General features: G+C 41.0%; 1 protein-coding gene across 4 annotated transcripts in view; it reads right to left on the bottom strand.

The window, feature by feature from the left end:
* The window catches only part of ESR1 (estrogen receptor 1), a 448,172-nt gene that overhangs the window by 22,245 nt on the left and 407,103 nt on the right, over positions 1 to 18,824 (bottom strand). The window contains exon 7 of one of the 4 annotated variants that reach the window (XM_017887613.1): positions 1,730 to 2,857. The exons of the other annotated variants lie outside the window; for them this stretch is intronic. Within the exon in view, the coding sequence (XP_017743102.1) occupies positions 2,775 to 2,857 (83 nt within the window). The 3' untranslated portion in view covers positions 1,730 to 2,774. Of the gene's footprint in view, positions 1 to 1,729; positions 2,858 to 18,824 lie in introns of those variants that run through there. 4 annotated transcript variants of the gene reach the window in all.

Here is an 18,824-nt window from a genome sequence, read left to right as displayed (position 1 = left end):
TCCTTCAGTTCTGCTCTGATCTTAGTTATTTCTTGCCTTCTGCTTGCTTTTGAATTTGTTTGCTCTTGCTTCTCTATTTCTTTTAATTATGATGTAAGGGTGTCAATTTTAGATCTTTCCTGCTTTCTCTTGTGGGCATTTAGTGCTATAAGTTTCCCTCTACACACTGCTTTAAATGTGTCCCAGAAATTCTGGTACATTGTATCTTTGTTCTCATTGGTTTCAAAGAACATATTTATTTCTGCCTTCATTTCATTATGTACCCAGTAGTCATTCAGGAGCAGGTTGTTCAGTTGCTGTGTAGTTGTGTGGATTTGAGTGAATTTCTTAATTCTGAGTTCTAATTTGATTGCCCTGTGGTCTGAGAGACACTTTGTTGTGACTTCTGTTCTTTTACATTTGCTGACGACTGTTTTACTTTCAATTATATGGTCAATTTTAAAATAAGTGTGATGTGGTGCTGAGAAGAATGTATATTCTGTTGATTAGGGTATAGAGTTCTGTAGATGTCTATTAGGTCTACTTGGTCCAGAGCTGAGTTCAAGTCCTGGATATCCTTGTTAACCTTCTGTCTCGATCTGTTTAATATTGACAGTGGGGTTTTAAAGTCTCCCATTCTTATTGTGTGGGAGTCTGTCTCTTTGTAGATCTCTAAGGACTTGCTTTATGAATCTGGGTGCTCCTGTACTGGGTGCATATATATTTAGGGTAGTTAGCTCTTCTTGTTGAATTGATCCCTTTACCATTATGTAGTGGCTGTCTTTGTCTCTTTTGATCTTTGTTGGTTTAAATTCTGTTTTATCAGAGACTAGGATTGCAACCCCTGCCTTTTTTATTTTCTTTTTGCTTTCCATTTGCTTGGTAGATCTTCCTTCATCCCTTTATTTTGAGCCTATGTGCATGTGAGATGGGTCTCCTGAATACAGCGCACCAAAGGGTCTTGACTCTTTATCCAATTGGCCAGTCTGTGTCTTTTAATTGGAGCATTTAGCCCATTTACATTTAAGGTTAATATTGTTGTGTTTGAATCTGATCCTGTCATTATTATGTCAGCTGGTTATTTTGCCCATTAATTGATGCAGTTTCTTCATAGTGTCGATGGTCTTTACAATTTGGCATGTTCTTGCAGTGGCTGGGTACCAGTTGTTCCTTTCCATGTTTAGTGCTTCCTTCAGGAGCTCCTGTAAGGCAGGCCTGGTGGTGACAAAATCTCTCAGCATTTGCTTGTCTGTAAAGGGTTCTATTTCTCCTTCACTTATGACGCTTAGCTTGGCTGGATATGAGATTCTGGGTTGAAAATTCTTTTTTTAAAGATTTTTTAAGAATGTTGAATATTGGCCCCCACTCTTTTCTGGCTTGTAGGGTTTCTGCTGAGAGATCCCCTGTTAGTCTGATGGGCTTCCCTTTGTGGGTAACCCGACCTTTCTCTCTGGCTGCCCTTAGCATTTTCTTCCTTCATTTCGAACTTGTTTAATCTGAAAATTATGTGTCTTGGGGTTGCTCTTCTTGAGGAGTATCTTTGTGGTGTTCTCTGTATTTCCTGAATTTGAATGTTGGCCTGCCTTGCTAGGTTGGGGAAGTTGTCATGGATAATATCCTGAAGAGTGTTTTCTAACTTGGTTCCGTTCTCCCCATCACTTTCCAGTACACCAATCAAACATGTATTTGGTTTCTTCACATAGTCCCATATTTCTTGGAGGCTTTGTTCATTTCTTTTCATTCTTTTTTTCTCTCATCTTGTTTTCTCACTTTATTTCATTAATCTGATTTTCAACCACTGATATCCTTTCTTCCACTTGATCAAATCAGCTATTGAAGTTTGTGCATATGTCACAAAGTTCTCATGCTGTGGTTTTTAGCTCCATCAAGTCATTTAAGGTCTTCTCTACACTGTTTATTCTAGTTAGACTTTCATCTAACCTTTTTTTTCAAGGTTTTTAGCCACCTTGTGATGTGTTAGAATATGCTCCTTTAGCTTGGAGAAGTTCGTTATTACTGACCTTCTGAAGCCTACTTCTGTCAACTCACCAAAGTCATTCTCCATCCAGTTTTGTTCCCTTGCTGGTGAGGAGCTGCGATCCTTTGGAGGAGAAGAGGCACTCTGGTTTTTGGAATTTTCCACTTTTCTGCTCTGGTTTCTCCCCATCTTTGTGGTTTTATCCACCTTTGATCTTTGATGTTGGTGACCTACAGATGGGGTTTTGGTGTGGATGTTCTTATTGTTGATGTTGATGCTATTCCTTTCTGTTTATTAGTTTTCCTTCTAACAGTCAGGCCCCTCAGCTGCAGGTCTGTTGGAGTTTGCTGGAGGTCCACTTCAGACCCAGTTTGCCTGGGTATCACCGGTGGAGGCTGCAGAACAACAAATATTGCTGCCTGATCCTTCCTCTGGAAGCTTTGTCCCAGAGGGGCACCTGCCTGTTTGAGGTGTCTCCCAGTCAGGCTACCTGGGGGTCAGGGACCTGCTTGAGGAGGCAGTCTCTGGGTTCTCAAAGCTCAAACACTGTGCTGAGAGAACTACTGCTCTTTTCAGAGCTGTCAGACAGGGATATTTAAGTCTGCAGAAGCTGTCTGCTGCCTTTTGTTCTGCTATGTGCTGCCCCCAGAGGTGGAATCTAGAGAGGCAGTAGGCCTTGCTGAGCTGTGGTGGGCTCTGCCCAGTTCAAGCTTCCCCACCTCTTTGTTTACACGATGAGCTACTCAAGCCTCAGCAATGACAGATGCCCCTTCCCCCATCAAGCAGCAGCATCGCAGGTTGATCTCTGACTGCTGCGCTAGCAGTGAGCAAGGCTCTGTGGGCATGGGACCCACTGAGCCAAGCAAAGGAGGGTATCTCCTGGTCTTCCAGTTGCCAAGACTGTGGGGGAAAAGTGCAGTATTTGGTCAGGAGTGTACCGTTTCTCCAGGTACAATCTGTCATGGTTTCCCGTGGCTAAGAAAGGGAAATCCCTTGACCTCTTGCACTTTGTGGGTGAGGCTACACCCTGCCCTGCTTTGGCTCACCCTCTGTGGATTGCACCCACTTTCCAACCAGTCCCAATGAGATGAACCAGGTGCCTCAGTTGGAAATGCAGAAATCACCTGCCCTCTGCTTTGATCTCACTGGGAGCTGCAGACTGGAGCTGTTCCTATACAGCCATCTTGAAAGTGACCAAAAGATTGATTTTTAAATGGAAAAAAAATATGTTTTCCTGACAGAGTATAAAAGAGCATCTAACTCACTGCAAAGAGAGGTCTTATGAAATTGAAGGGGTGTACCGCGGCTTTCTGTGAAAAGAAAGGCCGTCTTGGTCAAAGTAAACATAGGCACTTGCAGTCCATATTGTCAGAAGAAGGACAGCCTGCGGGTCCAGCAAGGATACTTCTTCCCTGTGCTTGTGAAAGGCACTTCTTACATGGCAGCAGCAAGAGAAAATGAGGAAGATGCAAAAGCAGAAACCCTGATAAAACCATCAGATCTCATGAGACTTACTACCACAAGATAGGAGAAACTGGCCTCATGATTCAAATTGTTTCCCACCAGGTCCCTCTCACAACACTTGGAAATTATGAGAGTATAATTCAAGATGAGATTTGGGTGGGGACACAGAGCCAAACCATAATATTCCACCCCTGGCCCCTCCAAATCTCATGTCCTCACATTTCAAAAGCAATCATGCCTTCCCAACAGTCCCCGAAAGTCTTCATTCATTTCAGAATTAATCGAAGTCCACAGTCCAAAGTCTCGTCTGAGACGAGGCAAGTCCCTTCTGCCTATGAGCCTGTAAAATCAAAAGCAAGCTAGTTACTTTTAGATACAATGGGGGGTTAGGCATTGGGTAAATACAGCCATTCCAAATGGGAGAAATTGGCCAAAACAAAGGGGTTACAGGGCCCATGCAAGTCTAAAATCCACCAGGGCAGTCAAATTCTAAAGCTTCAAAATATCTCCTTTGACTGAATGTCTCACATCCAGGTCATGCTGATGCAAGAGGTAGGTTCCCATAGTCTTGGGCAGCTCCAAACCTGTGGCTTTATAAGGTATAGCCAACACCACCTCCAACCCTGACTGCTTTCACAGGCTGGCATTGAGTGTCTGTGGCTTTTCCAGGCACATGGTGCAAGCTGTCAGTGGATCTAAAATTCTGGGGCCTGGAGGACAGTGGTCCTCCTCTCACAACTCCATTAGGCAGTGCTCTAGTGGGGACTCTGTGTGGGGGTTCCAACCCCGCATTTCCCTTCCTCATTGCCCTAGCAAAGGTTCTCCATGAGGGCCCCATCCCTGCAGCAAATGTTTGCCTGGGTATCCAGGCATTTCCATACATCTTCTGAAATCTAAGTGGAGGTTCCCAAACCTATATTCTTGACTTCTGTGTACCCACAGTCTCAACACCACATGAAAACTGCCAAGGTTTGGGGCTTGCACCCTCTGAAAGCATAGGCTGAGCTGTACCTTGGCCTCTTTTAGCAACAGCTGGAGTGGCTGAGATGCAGGGCACCATGTTCCTAGGCTGCAAACAGCATGGGGACCCTGGGACCGGCCAACAAAATTATTTCTTTTCCTCCTAAGCTTCTGGGTCTGTGATGGGAGGGGCTTCCATGAAGACCTATGACATGCTCTGGAGACATTTTCCCCATTGTCTTGGGGATTAACATTGGCTCCTTGTTACTTATGCAAATTTCTGCAGCCAGCTTGAATTTCTCCTCAAAAAAATGGATTTCTCTTTTCTACTGCATTGTCAGTCTGCAAATTTTTTGAACTTTTATGCTGCTTCCCTTTTAAAACAGAATGCTTTTAACAACACCCAAGTCACCTTTTGAATGTTTTGCTGCTTAGAAATTTCTTTTACCAGATACCCCAAATCATTTCTCTCAAGTTCAAAGTTCCACAAATCTCCAGGGCAGGGGCAAAATGCCATTAGTCTCTTTGCTAAGACATAACAAGAGTCACCTTTGCTCCACTTCCCAACAATTTCTTCATCTCCATATGAGACCACCTCAGCCTGGACCTTATCAGCATTCCTGTCAAGGTCATTCAACAAGTCTCTAGGAGGTTCCAAACTTTCCCACATTTTCCTGTCTTCTTTTGAGCACTCCAAACTGCTCCAATCTCTCCTTGATATCCAGTTCCAAGATTGCTTCCACATTTTGGGGTATTTTTTTCATCAACACCCCACTCCTGGAACCAATTTACTGTATTAGTCCATTTTCATGCTGCTGATAAAGACAGATCCAAGACTGGGAAGAAAAAGAGGTTTACTTGGATTTACAGTTCCACATGGCTGGGGAGGGCTCAGAATCATGGTGGGAGGTAAAAGGCACTTCTTACATGGTGGTGGCAAGACAAAAAATGAGGAAGATATAAAAGCAGAAACCCCTGATAAAACCATCAGATCTCATGAGACTTATTCACTACAATGAGAACAGTCTGGAGGAAACCACTCCCATAGTTCAAATTATCTTCCACTGGGTCCCTCCCACAACACATGGAAATTATAGGAGTACAATTCAAGATGAAATTTGGGTGGGGACACAGAGCCAAACCATATCAGTGTGCTAATCTGACTCCTGGATTTATTATTTTCTTCAGATTATCCTCAATTTATAATGATTGTGTCAAATATTGGTTTACCCCTTTACATTGCATAAAATTTGGTAAGGCATTTCAAATCTGTTGTGGAATAGGTAATATACAAATAAAATCATGAAAATGACACCCCTTCATTCCTTGCCAAATCAATGAACAATGTTAATGTAAACAGAAGTGTTTATAAAACATCATGAAACACCTATCTGACACTTAGACTAAAATGCAGAAAAAATGACATACAATCTGAGCATATATGATTGGCCAATGTGTGCATGTCCATATCACCCTGAACTGAACAGCCTGCTTAATAGCCTGCAATGCTTTGCACTAGTCACTAATAAATGACGGTCATATCATCTTGGTCCTGGTCTGCAAATTTATCACATGAACCGGAAACCTTCAAATATATTTTCCCTCTTTTTCCTAGGCTAGAATTGAAATGGCTGAGAGTTCTCTCTGATTATTGTGAAAAAGATACCTAGTGTTGAAAGTTCCTATTTTTGAGAGATGAGTGGGCATGTGAATGGTGCATATTCTTTAGGTGTATTGTTTCTGTCATTCTAAGTGAGCACTACATGGATGAAAACTGTATTGAAAAAATGTCACATGATTGTTTATAACAGATTTATCTCATTTTTTTCTTAAGGAGAGGAAGGTTATATTACATTGCAAAACAGAGCCACAGAATTCCAGAATCATAAATTTTAAAAGGGCCTTAAGATGATCATCAAGTTCAGTGGTCTTTAAAACATTTGAGAGTAAAAACCACATTTAAAACAAACAAAAAGGTGAACCTCATGTAAAGTCCTCAAATGCAATCTGGATGAAGTCAAACTTCTCTGATTAAAGCAAGAGAAATGTTGTGGGGTGGGGGCACCAGAGCCCATTCACTCCAACTTTCGCTCACGACCCTGGGCACCTATCCTCTGGTGACCCCATGGCTTCTTCCATAATATTTGGCTTCAGCAGAAGAAAGTGTAAAAACCACTGATCTCCAGAGAATGAGAAGACAAGCCACAGACTGGGAGAAAATATTTGCAAAAGACATACTTGCTAAATGACTGTTATCCAAAATATACAAAGAGCTTTTAAAACTCAACAATAAGAACACAAACAACCCGATTAAAAAATGGACCAAAGACTTTGTAACAGACACCTCACCACAGAAAATATGCAGATGGCAAATAAGCTTATTGAAAGATGCTCCATGTGATATTATCTGAGAAATGCAAATTAAAACAAAATGAGATACCACAATACACCTGTCAGAATGGCCAAAATCCAGAAGATTGACAACACCAAACACTGATGAGGATGTGGAGCAACAGGGACTCTCACTCATTGTTGGTGGAAATGGAAAATTGTACAGCCACTTGGGAAGATGGTTTGGCAGTTTCCTACAAAACTAAACATACTATACAATCCAGCAATTGTTCTCCTAAGTGTTTATTCAAAAGCGTTAAAAATGTATATCTACACAATTACCTGCACATGGGTGTTTATAGCAACTTCATTCATAATTGCCAAAACTTGAATGCAACCAACACATCCTTCAGTAGGTGAATGTGTGTATAATAAAGTGTGTATAATCTAGACAATGGAGTAGTATTCAGTGATAAAAAGAAATGAGTTATCAAGCCGTAAAAAGACATGGAGGAACCTTAAATGCATATCGTTAAGTGAAAGAAGCCAATCTGAAGACTACAAACCTTATGATTCCAAGTATATGACATTCTGAAGAAGGCAAAACTACGGAGACAGTAAAAAGATCAGTATTGCCGGGAGTGGGGTGGAGGGAGGAATGAGTAGGAGGAACACAGGGGATTTTTAGGGCAATGAAATTATTCTGTATGATATTACAATGGTGCATACATGTGTCAAAAACCCTAAAATGCCCAACACCAATGCAAACTATGCACTTTGGGTGATAATGATGTGTCAATGTGGGTTCATCGGCTGTAACCAATGTACCTCTCCGGTTGGGGATGCTGATAGTGAGGAAGACTGTGTATGTGTGGGGGCAGGGACTATATGGGAACTTTCTGTACTTGCCATTCAGTTTCGTTGCAAATCTAAATCTGTTATAAAAAATAAAGTCTTTAAAAACAAAATAAAATAAAAAATAAATAAATTTTAATGAAAAACACTGATTCAGTACAATTACTAGGAAATTATTGGGAAACTGAGGCAAAAGGAAGTGAAGGAAGTGGGGGTGCAGAGGCTACATCTGGAGGGACTTGAGGCAGGGCCGCTAGCCTGGACTTGCCTGAGGTCGGCCAGTTGGTAAATAAGTGGTAGAGCTGGAACTAGAACCCAAACATCCCTCACTTCTGGCCCAGTGCTCAAAAGCTACACAAATAATTTCCTAACTTCAAGGTTTGTGAGAAACTGGAAATGACTGCCAATAGACTCGCCTCCAGAGATATTTGAGAAAACTAATAATTTTCCTGGAATGATTTAGAAACAATTCTGCATTTCAAAACAGGGTGCAGGATGGTGTGGAGAAAGGAAGAAGTGGCAGTGAACTGGCATCTTCTAAGAGTCTCTTTAATTAAGGATTTTCACCAAAATGTTGACAATGGTTACTTTTGTGTGGTGAAATTATGATTTCTTGGGAGATTATTTTGCTTGGTGGCTTTTCTGTATTTTCCAAGTTCTCTGCCTTGGTCATGCATTACTTTCGTAATTTGGTGGAGGAAAATGCTATTAAAAATACAAAATCAAAGTCCCTTTCATTCCTATTATTTCACGATCTTCGTCAACACCCGGACTGTTGAGAGGGAAAATATGGCTGATGAACAGATACTCCAAAGAAAAAGGAGTTTGCTGTACGGGTATTACTTATTACTATTTTCATAATATTTCTATCATCCTTAAGGCTGCTCACATGTCTGAAACTCTTCAAGGCTGGTCGTTTTAGCAGGAAGTGGAGCTAACAAATTTGTAACCAAAGCGTCTGTGAATAATGTTCTTAGTTGGAAATACCTCTGGCGTGTCATCACTAGCCTGAGCTACATATGCAAGTACAAAAGATCAGCTTCAAAGATGAACAACACATCATCCTCAGAGGACTTGCAAGATGCTAAGAAAGCATGGCACTAAGATTTTTCTAGAAGGCGCTGAGTGTTTGGCTTTCACTGAATGTGAAGTCTACATTATCTAACTCAATAATTAATACTTACTATTCCAGGAGAAAGGACAGATGTGTTGCCTGTCAAGATGAAAGTGAATTTCGCATTCTGGGTTTCATCCATCACTGTTGCTTCCAATTTTAAAGAATAAATAAATGTTCCCCTGCCAGTCCCCTCCTGACATTCATGCATAGCTGTCCTCAGAGCTAACTACCTGTTCCAACCTGGACCATGAAGCCCAAGTGTCTGCTTTCTGTTGCAGAGAATCTGGAGAGTAGACTGCACTTGGTCCTTCGGGCCTTAGTGGGATTAGACAGGGCACCATCTGAACCAGCAGCTCCTTGATCACCAGAGAAAGGCACGGCTAGGTGATAGCACAGCCCCATGTTCAGTGCCAGGTCCAGCAGCTTCCTTCAAGCTCATTACTGACCAGGGACTGTCAATCATAGAAAGCAAAAGAAGTCTTTGGAAGAGGTTGTCCTTCCCTAGAAAAGTTTTTAAAGAGAGATACACTCACAACAAATCAACCCTCCTCTTTCTTAAAACATCACTTTTAAAAAAATCAGTGGCAAAGAGTCCTAAACAGAGGATAAGACATAAAATGCAAATGCTTTCAGAACTTAGACTGCCTGGAATAAGCAGTTCATCAGCACTGTGTCCGTGCAAGTCACAAAACTTAAAATGAACATAACAAGCACCTATATAGATACTAAAATGAAGAAAATTCTCTGAGAGAAGATAATTTGTTTCAAAAGGAGATGTTTATAATAGGATCTATGTAGAAATTCCTACTGTGGCTCTTTTAGAGCAGAGGGCAGTGGCTGAGCAGCGGGGAAGCTGTCTGCCCTCTATAACTCTCCTCTGTCTCATGGCCCACATTGCATGATAAGGTTACATTCATGTGAATGCTTTCATACACTCTTGGTAAAAGTGTAATTGATAAAGTTTCCTGTGGCAGTAAGCAATATCTATCAAGAGCAGGCAGTATGTAACAAGAGCGGTAAAAATGTTTATACCCTTTTCACCAGCAAATCAATTTCTAGCAACATATACAAAGTAACAATGAAAAGTGAGCAAAAGATTATGAAAAGAATGCAAAACAAATGTTATTTGTAATCCTGAAGGAGAAATCACTTATGTGTTTAACAGCATCAGATTTGTTGAATAAATCATGTTGTATCCTCATGACTGATTATATAGTTATTTAAAACCTTATTTTTAAAGAAAGTATGGGTATATAATCCTAATTAGAATACATAAATATAAATATGAAAATATGCATACACAGTATGGATGGAAAATAAAAGAGTACCTAATACAAATCATTAGTTTAAGTAGGTATTGTTCTAAGAGCTAACTTGTATTACAAAAAAGTCCTATGAGGTAGACGCTATTATAATCACCATCTCATGGACAAGCAAACAGAGGCACAAAGGGTTTAAGCAACTTGTCCGAAGTCAGACAGCTAAGAAATAGCAGAAAGGGATTTGATCTTGGAATCAAAGTCCCTCATTCTTAACCCTACACTCTTTCGCAGTAAGATAGTCAGAACATCAACATGGTTGGCTAACGTCAGGTCGTTTTGTATTTCCTTAATTTATTATTTTGTTTCTGTAAATTTGGTAAAAATCTAATTTAGTGAAAACTATTTTATATCACAATTTTATATTTAAAAGAACAATTTTCTTGTTATATCTGCCTTTATTATCAGATGATGAGGTCTTTGAGGTAGGAGCTGCCTTCCTAATTGTTACCACTATTGATATGAGCACACGGTCACTATTATGGAGTTGTCCCTAGGTTCTAGGGAGCAGTCCCTATGCCTCACATAAACCACACCGTAGGAACTACTACTCTCTCTGTTTTACAGATGAAGCAAGTAAAGGCAACTTTGTATTTTTACCACTTAGCACAATGCCTGGAAAGTAGTAAACACTCAATAAATGGTGATCAGGCTAACAAACAACAGTTGACAAAGCCATAGACATCACTCTGTTCCATGGAATATTGCTGTCTTTCTTATATGCCAGAAGAAAACACAACCTAAAAAGCACATCTAAAGTAAAAACTCAGAGGAAATGGAGCTGAATCAACCTCAATCAATTTCAATCTGCAAAAGCAGCCATGGGCCCTCTGGGAGAAAGTGCTGGAAGAGGTGGAAGCTGGTGGAGAGCTCAGTGACCCCATGGGGCAGGCCATGCAGGGCAAGATGGAACTCAATGCAGGGAGTTTGCTTTTCCATCCGTCAGCCCAAGAGAAGCAGTTGGAGGGAGCAATGGGGCCATCAGTGGCAGATGCAGATGTACATATTCTGGCTAAGTGCTGTGATTTTGGTCTAGACTCAAAACTTTACAGAACATTTTGATGTTCCATTTCAATTTTTCAGGAAAGCATACATATTTTATTATGTATGCTTTGAATACTCATTGAACAATCCATAGTATCTTGCGGGGAAAGAAAAATTCATTAAAAAACAATTATTTTACTTTTGGGCTCAGGAAATAAGTGGAATTTTGTTGTTGTTTCCTTAAGGTTTTCTTTAGTTCAAGTTTTAAAGTCTTTTAGACTATAGTTCAGTATGCTGGGAACAAGGACAGAGGGAGGGCACCTACGGCCTTTCCAAATATATGGCCTGATTGCAGCTGTAGCCCTTTGATTAGAGCAGGGAGGCCTTGACTTCAAAATTTTGGTAGGATATTAGATTGCTGAAGATGTTTTCCTTTGAAATAGAGAGTACAACAGAAATGGTGATATTAACTTAGGTTTTTGCACTGTCTTATACATCACAACACTATCTTATACATCATAACTATAAGGTTGACAGTACTGCTTAGAAGTAGTTAGAGGTCTGGTGGCTTGATGAGACATTGACTAGTAGTTTAACGTTGTTGCCAGAAATTCCCTTGTGTCCTTCTGACTCCAGCGAATCCTACTCATCCTTGAAATCATCTTCATAAAATTAATAAAACCAAATTACTAGGTTTTAAACAAAAGTATAAGCTTTGAATAGAAACACAACTAAGCATTAACCAGCCTGCCCTATAGCCCAGAGGTCCTCAACCCCCTGGGTTGCAGACTAGTATCAGTCCATGATCCGTCAGGAACTGAGCCGCACAGCAAGAGGTAAGTGGTGGGCAAGTCAGCATTACTACCTGAGCTCCACCATCTGTCAGATCAGCGGTGGCATTAGATTCTCATAGGAGTGTGAACTGCCCATGTAAGGGATCTAGGCTGTGTGCCCCTCATGAGAATCCAGCTAATGTCTGATGATCTGAGGTGGATCAGCTTCATCCTGAAGCTATCCTCCACCCCACCCCACCCCATCTGTGGAAAAATTTTCTTCCATGAAACTGGTCCCTGGTACCAAAAAGGTTGGGGACTGCTGCTATAGCTCACTTTCTTATAGCCACTCACCACTTCGAAGTCACGTAGCCCCTGTCACAAAGTCCTAACTTCTATAGATAACATCTTTGATGCTAAAAAAAAAAAAAAAAAAAAAAACAACCCTCAAGTTTGCCATTTTGAGATATTTTTCAGATCCTGCATTCCAATGCGTTCACTGCTGCCAGTCAGAGTGAGGACCCCCTCCAAGGAACTGACCCAGTGCAAGAACGGAGTTTCTATATCCTTATTATCTCCTCCCCTATGTCCTAACCAATCAGTTACCCCCAGCTCCTCAGCCTCCTTCTTGTCAGAACTGCCTTAAAAAGCCAAGTCCCAGACTTTTCAAGGGGTGGATTTGAGGTTTCCTTCTGACTCCTTATTTGGCGGCCACACAATTATTAAACTCTTTCTCTGTTGCAGCTCCTGCTGTTTGCTGTATTGGTCTGTTACCGTGCAACATGCCATGAAGCCTGGTGGTCAGATAATGTCCTTGTCATTCAGCAAAGGATCAGTCCTCAGCTAAGGACTCCTTTGTTGGGTCTCTGCAGCACTCAATGCTTACTTTCATTACAACCCTGAACTCATAATATTAAAATAATTATTTAACTATCTTTGCCTCCTACCCAATCCAGTCCAGGGAGGAAGTGGACCTTACTCATTTGTACACGGGCAGTGCCTGGCACAGTTCCAAGCATAATCAGTGGCTCCCCTGCAGTTTGCAGAATGGGTACTTTTGTAATATACTAGAGACTTATTTTATTTTAGTGGAAATTCGATTATCTATGCCAGTAGTTTTCAAACTAGGTTCCACATGCTCCTGAGAATTAAAGATGGATTCTCATAGGTCTTTAAATTGTCTTTAAGAATTTTAAAATTGTATGCTTTTGTCTTAATGATATTCCAAAAGACAAGAAGACATTAATATCAGAGTGTTCTGCATCAATTACGACAATGGTTCTAAATCCTGGTCACAAACTTTAGTCTTGGGGGATGGTTTTAAACAAATGTTGATATTAAGGCACCACTCTGGGATAATTACATAGGACTCTCTGGGGGTGGGTGCTCATACAGATATTTTCACAAAGTTCCCCTCCCCACGCCCCAGATGAATTGTGTGGTCAGTCTTAAGACACACCAATCTAGATAATCCATGGAACCCTGAACTGTTTCCTAAGTAACACATTTTTCACAGGTGCTTATGAATGCCTTAGAATCTAGCAGTTATATTTTAAGTATCTCAAATAAATACAGAACAGAAGCAAACAAAATGCATAAATGATGTGTTGCTGCCAAATCCAAATGATGGACGTTGCAGCACACTGGGCGAGCAAAGGTTTTGGCACCGTTCTGAGTGCAAGCAAGTGCTGGGAGAGCCCAGTTGTGGCCATATGCTCTGCAGCCTCCAGTGTCAGATGCAAAGAGGCCAGGAGTCTGCCCCAGGCATGTTGCAAACAGCAACTTAATTACACAAAACATTGTTATTATCAGTTTTCCTTTTAGTTTGTATTTAATTTATGAATTTGTTTTGTTTTTATACTTACATAAGAGCTATAAACATTTGCAGTTTATATTTGGTGCGGTTGTCAATTTAAGTAGAAGATACAGTCATTCATATTTAAGCAACATTGACATACTAAGAACATTTTAAGTCAGCACTGCGGGAATCAGGGGAGCATTTTTCCTTTTGTCTTAAAATTTTTTTGAGATGGAGTTTTGCTCTTGTCACCCAGGCTGGAGTGCAACGATCTTGGCTCACTACAACCTCTGCCTCCCAGTTCAGGTGATTTTCCTGCCTTAGCCTCCCGAGTAGTTGGTATTACAGGTACCTACCACCATGCCCAGCTAACTTTTTGTATTTCCAGTAGAGATGGGGTTTCACTATGTTGGCCAGGCTGGTCTGGAACTCCTGACCTCAGGCGATGCACCTGCCTCAGCCTCCCAAAGCAATTTTTTCCTTTTAAACTGGGTCCATACATTATTCAAACTTAATGCCAATTTACATAACGTCTGGACCCTAGAGAAGGTAGGACAAAATGGTCATCAAATCAAGTATTTGGGAGATGGCATTCCCCTTTGTTGGTTCTCTTGAGGACACAAAATGATAGGCAGCTTCTCCTCCTGAGGTTCTGAATGTGAATGGAAAATGGCTGCTAACATCCAGAACAGTGCAAGGATTTCCCATCTTTCAACACCTGCTGCCTTTTCTTTTTCCACCTCCCATGAATTCACGCTAAAACTCCCTTCATTTTCCCCAGGCTGCAGGCATTTGGCTGGTTTTCCCGGTTCTCAGAAGCTCCAAGAGAGCTCTGCAACAAGATGCAGGACGAAATCCACACCATTTGGGACCTGAGATGATTCTATTCACAAGAACATCTTCATCATAAGAATGCAATCTTTTAACCCGTAAGGGCAGGAGTGAAATTCTCCCACAGAATTTCCACGCACGACTTTATTACCTGCTAAGAAGAACAGAGTAATTTCTTTCATAGTGACAAAAACTAAAGCTTTGTATTTGGAGGGCATAACATAAAAAGCTCAGTAACACTCGTGTGCATCTACTGTGTGCTAGGCACGGTGCAAGACGCTTTACTAACTGGTCATTCTTTCAATTGTCAACAACAATTCTGTGAGTTAAGTATCATTATTTCTATTTTTTTTATTAGGCTCAGGGAAGCAGCCCATCAAAGGACATCCGTCATCCCCCTTCTGCCAAGGAAGTGGCAGAGTTGCTTCTCTTGAATTCAGTCCTCTCATGACAAAGTCCATGCCATACCATGTTGTCAGGAAACTAACAGGGGACATGAGGCTTGCTTAAGGCAACACCAAAAGTTGGTAGCAGAGAAAGACTCCAAAGTTGAGTGGCTGCCTACAGAATACAGTCAGCCAGAGAAGAGACAATGAACCACTTAATACTATGAAGTGCCATTTCTCTCAAAATAATGACAATAAGCAAGCTCCCTGGAGAGGAAGCTTGGCATTACAAAGGACTCCAGAGAGAACAGAATCCAATCTCCAATGTGCCAACAATGGGCATACCTGACAATGTGTCCATTTACAATTTCCAAGGGCTGTTCCTGTCAGAAACCTTCGACTGTTAAGAATTAATGATTTTCAATGTTTACAGTCAATATGTTTAAAAAATGTTCTTTCGTCTAAATACAGGGACTCTCTGAATCATTTTCTTATTTCTAAACCTAAAAACATAAATGCTCCGAGTAATTGTCTAATAATATAAAGTGAGTGCAAATAATCCAGATCTGGAGAGAGCAAATAATCTTTGTGATGAGAACTTGTTATAATTAACAATGAAACAAATACTTCCTTGACCAGAGAGTGGCTTCTGATCAAAGCAAACAGAATGGCATCGGCTTCAGCATCCTTCATTTCATGAGGGCACCATCATGGCAAGACATGTCACGTTAACAAAGCATGACTAGATAGTAGACAGCAGCTGGCACTGCTTCGTGTTTATGTTTAACATATATGCTCCTGTTTGACATTCCATAGTCCCATTTTTGCTAAACATTAAAGTACACATTTTAGAGATGTTGCCATAATTCTTTCTCCTAGCTTGTTTTCTCTTAACTTTTCACCTGGGGTATTTAAATGTCTATGAATTTTGACCCGTATTCCCCTTTATTATTCCATCAATTGAAAGAGAAATGTTGTCTGAGGATCAGTTTTGGATGAACAGGTGAGCAAGGCTATAGCATTTCAAGAGCATAAGACACACCCAGGGGAACAAGTGGCCCTGCTAACAGTGATGCAGAAGCTAGCAGCACACAGAAGGCACCTGGGTAACTGGAGAAGGTTTGTGGAGTCGGGAGAGAAAGAGGACCTACGGTTGAAGAGAGGACAGAGGGCTGGAATCACGGTCTGGCTGGTTCTCCAGGGAAAGAAATAGATAAAGTTACCAGGGAGAGATGTGCATGAGGCTCTTCAGAATTAAATATATAGAACTGTGGTCAAAGAGGTTCGGAAAAGAGGTAGAAATCATTATTAAATTGAATGTGAAGGCCAAACCAAATATTTATTAGAGAGTATAGATTTTTACATATAAAGCTTTGACATATGAATTTTTCTGAGCCTTGAGGAACATTCACTGAAAGGGTGGTTTTCTGATAGAAGTGGGTTCTGAGGGGTTATGAGGCTAAGCAAAACCACGGCCCACTGATGAATGATGCGCCTACCCATGAGACTCCACAGCAGTTCACCAGAGAGTTTTCATCAAGGTCTCTCAACGGTAAGTTCCAATCACAATCAATTCTTTTCCACAAGATAAATGTTGCCCTCAATTTTCTCTAAATCTAACTACATGGCATAATTAACAGTCTCAGGATAACAGCCATGGTGGTCTCTATTGTTAGTGTTACCCTGGAGTCCCCACATTTTTGTATTATAAGCCTTGCTAAAGGCCTTTAAACTAAAACACTTCATTACACTGAAAAAAAGGCATGAACCTACTCCATTTAAGCCAGAGATTCTCATCGGTGATGATGATAGCTGTTGTTGACTAAGGGCCTACTGTGGTCCATGAACTGCAACAGATGCTTCATACACAATTTCCCCCTTATCCACAATAACCCAAGGAGATGGGTCTTGCTTTTTTCCATTTAATAATTTGATATCATCTAGATCTGTGGAGCACTCAAGAGCATGATACATTTCAGAATGGTAAGAACAGATGGGAAAAATGAGGACTTTCCAGGTCCTCCTGGCCATGTCTAGCAAATAAGCATCTATTAAATGACTGAATGGTGTAGCATCTGTTGTCAGTCCACAGGCTAAATAGACTGTGAGGAATCCAAAAAAATACAAATAGTTTATAGAGAGATTAGGAAATGTATGCATAAAGAGTGAGAGAAAAATCCAGGTTAACATAAAAAATGCAAAGAAAAAAACCCCACACAACAGTAACATTCTTTTTTGTATATACGGCACAAAATCCATAGTAGGAACTCAATAAACATTGAATTATTTAATAAATGAATGAAATCAACCAACTAACCAAATGCTAGATTGTGTGGTAGTGACTCTAAGAATTGAAATAGTCTAGAGAGGAAATTCATTATGGCCTGGAGTAGTGAGCTGGGCCTAGAAAAATGAGAAGTATTTGAATGATATGCAGGAAAACTGAATTCCCACTGGGCAGAAGAGATACCATGGGCAGGCCCAGAGCCTCTACCATGGCCCCCTTTGCAGCTCCAGCTCCCATCCTTTTTCTACAGCTGCTGCTTCGTGGGCTTTTGCCTTGAGCCCATCGCTTCTGTTCCAATTTGCCCTACACTTGAGCTCTGCCCAGCTAGTTCTCAGAATGTCTTGAAGTTGGCATCTTTGGATTAACCAGGAATGCCTCTGTCCTTTGGTGTGGAGTGGAAAAATAAACAATGTGTGTCCTATGGATGATTCTGGGTTTTTGCAAGCAAAGTAATAAATTATTCTAAATGGGGCAGAAATGATGACGAATATCTCCCACTCCCAAGCAGCTGTGAAGATGGCTTCCCATGGAAATTTTGGCATTGGAGAGACCCTCTCCAAACTTCCAGAAAGACATTCCGAGCAGGTCCTCACAACAACCTTTCAATTCCCCTTGTGCCTTGGCCACAAAATCTTGGCCAATATAAACCCAGCCTACTCAGACCTTGGCGACTGGGGCTCAACACAAAACCTTGGGTTCCTCCATACACTGAGGTTTTGTTTCCTAGGCGTCAGAAAGGCATATTCTAGCTCAGGTTTCCTGAACTGTTTCCAGCTTGGCTTCTGTCAGAGATTCCTGGAGTCAGAGCCACTTGGTAACTGGTCTCATGATAGGTAAAGCTGCCCCATATCAGAGCCATGAATTGGTTGGACTTTTAGAAAAATACATATCTCCAGTCGTGGGGAAAAATTGTTGATTGTGGTATGACCACATGCTTCATATGACCCATTGCTTTTTTTATTCGAAAAAGGCTCCTAATGCTACAGCATTGTGTGTCAGAGTCTTGCCCTCTTTGATGCTGTTTTTCAGGAACAATAGGAGACACAAGGAGCCCTGCTCAGCAGCAGATCCGCTTTTCTGCGGCACAGCTCACTTTTATAGGGAAAAGAGTGGTTTCGCTTTGTACAGGGTTGAGAAACAGCTTCTGTTTGCTTACGGCTCTTCTGAGCCAGCAGTACTGTCCTTGATAGAAAAGAGGAGCTGCCAGCCACTGTGTTATCTCATGAAAAAGACAACTGTAAACTATGTCAGCATACCGTGCCTTGTATTTCTACAATAGCGTTTCTGCCCTTCAAGAGCAAAGAAGTGCACAGAAGATCCTAAGAAATAAGTGAAGGAACAAGGACGGAGTATGAAACTTTAACTAGTCTGAGAAGGAGGCAGACAGGGGCCAAATCCTGCAGTGGGAAACACAGTCTTGAGGTTTGGGTGCCAGTCTTTAATAAAATACTTTCTTGTGAGGGCTGAAAGTTTTTTCCCCTGGGTTGTAAAACCCTGGGTCTATGAATCCAATGTTTTGATGGCAAAATCCTGATATTTTTTGTATAATAGTTTAAAAAATTCACTCTGTCATAGGAGCAGAAACAAAACAATAATGCAGGAAAAGTCTATATGGATCTGGAGGAAATATTTTTTATTACCGAGATCAGAGCATCCACTATCTGGATCATACAACTCTGGCTAATTTTACTTCCTGTCTGGGGTACTTTTTCTTAGTAAAAGTGTGGGGTGGGGAGTCTTAACACTTAATAGGCCTGCCTTC

Source organism: Rhinopithecus bieti, unplaced genomic scaffold, assembly GCF_001698545.2.
Source record: "Rhinopithecus bieti isolate Rb0 unplaced genomic scaffold, ASM169854v2 scaffold_16097, whole genome shotgun sequence".
NCBI lineage: Eukaryota > Metazoa > Chordata > Mammalia > Primates > Cercopithecidae > Rhinopithecus > Rhinopithecus bieti.
Note: the sequence above shows the minus strand (reverse complement) of the source record. Positions and strands in the feature narration are given on the sequence as shown.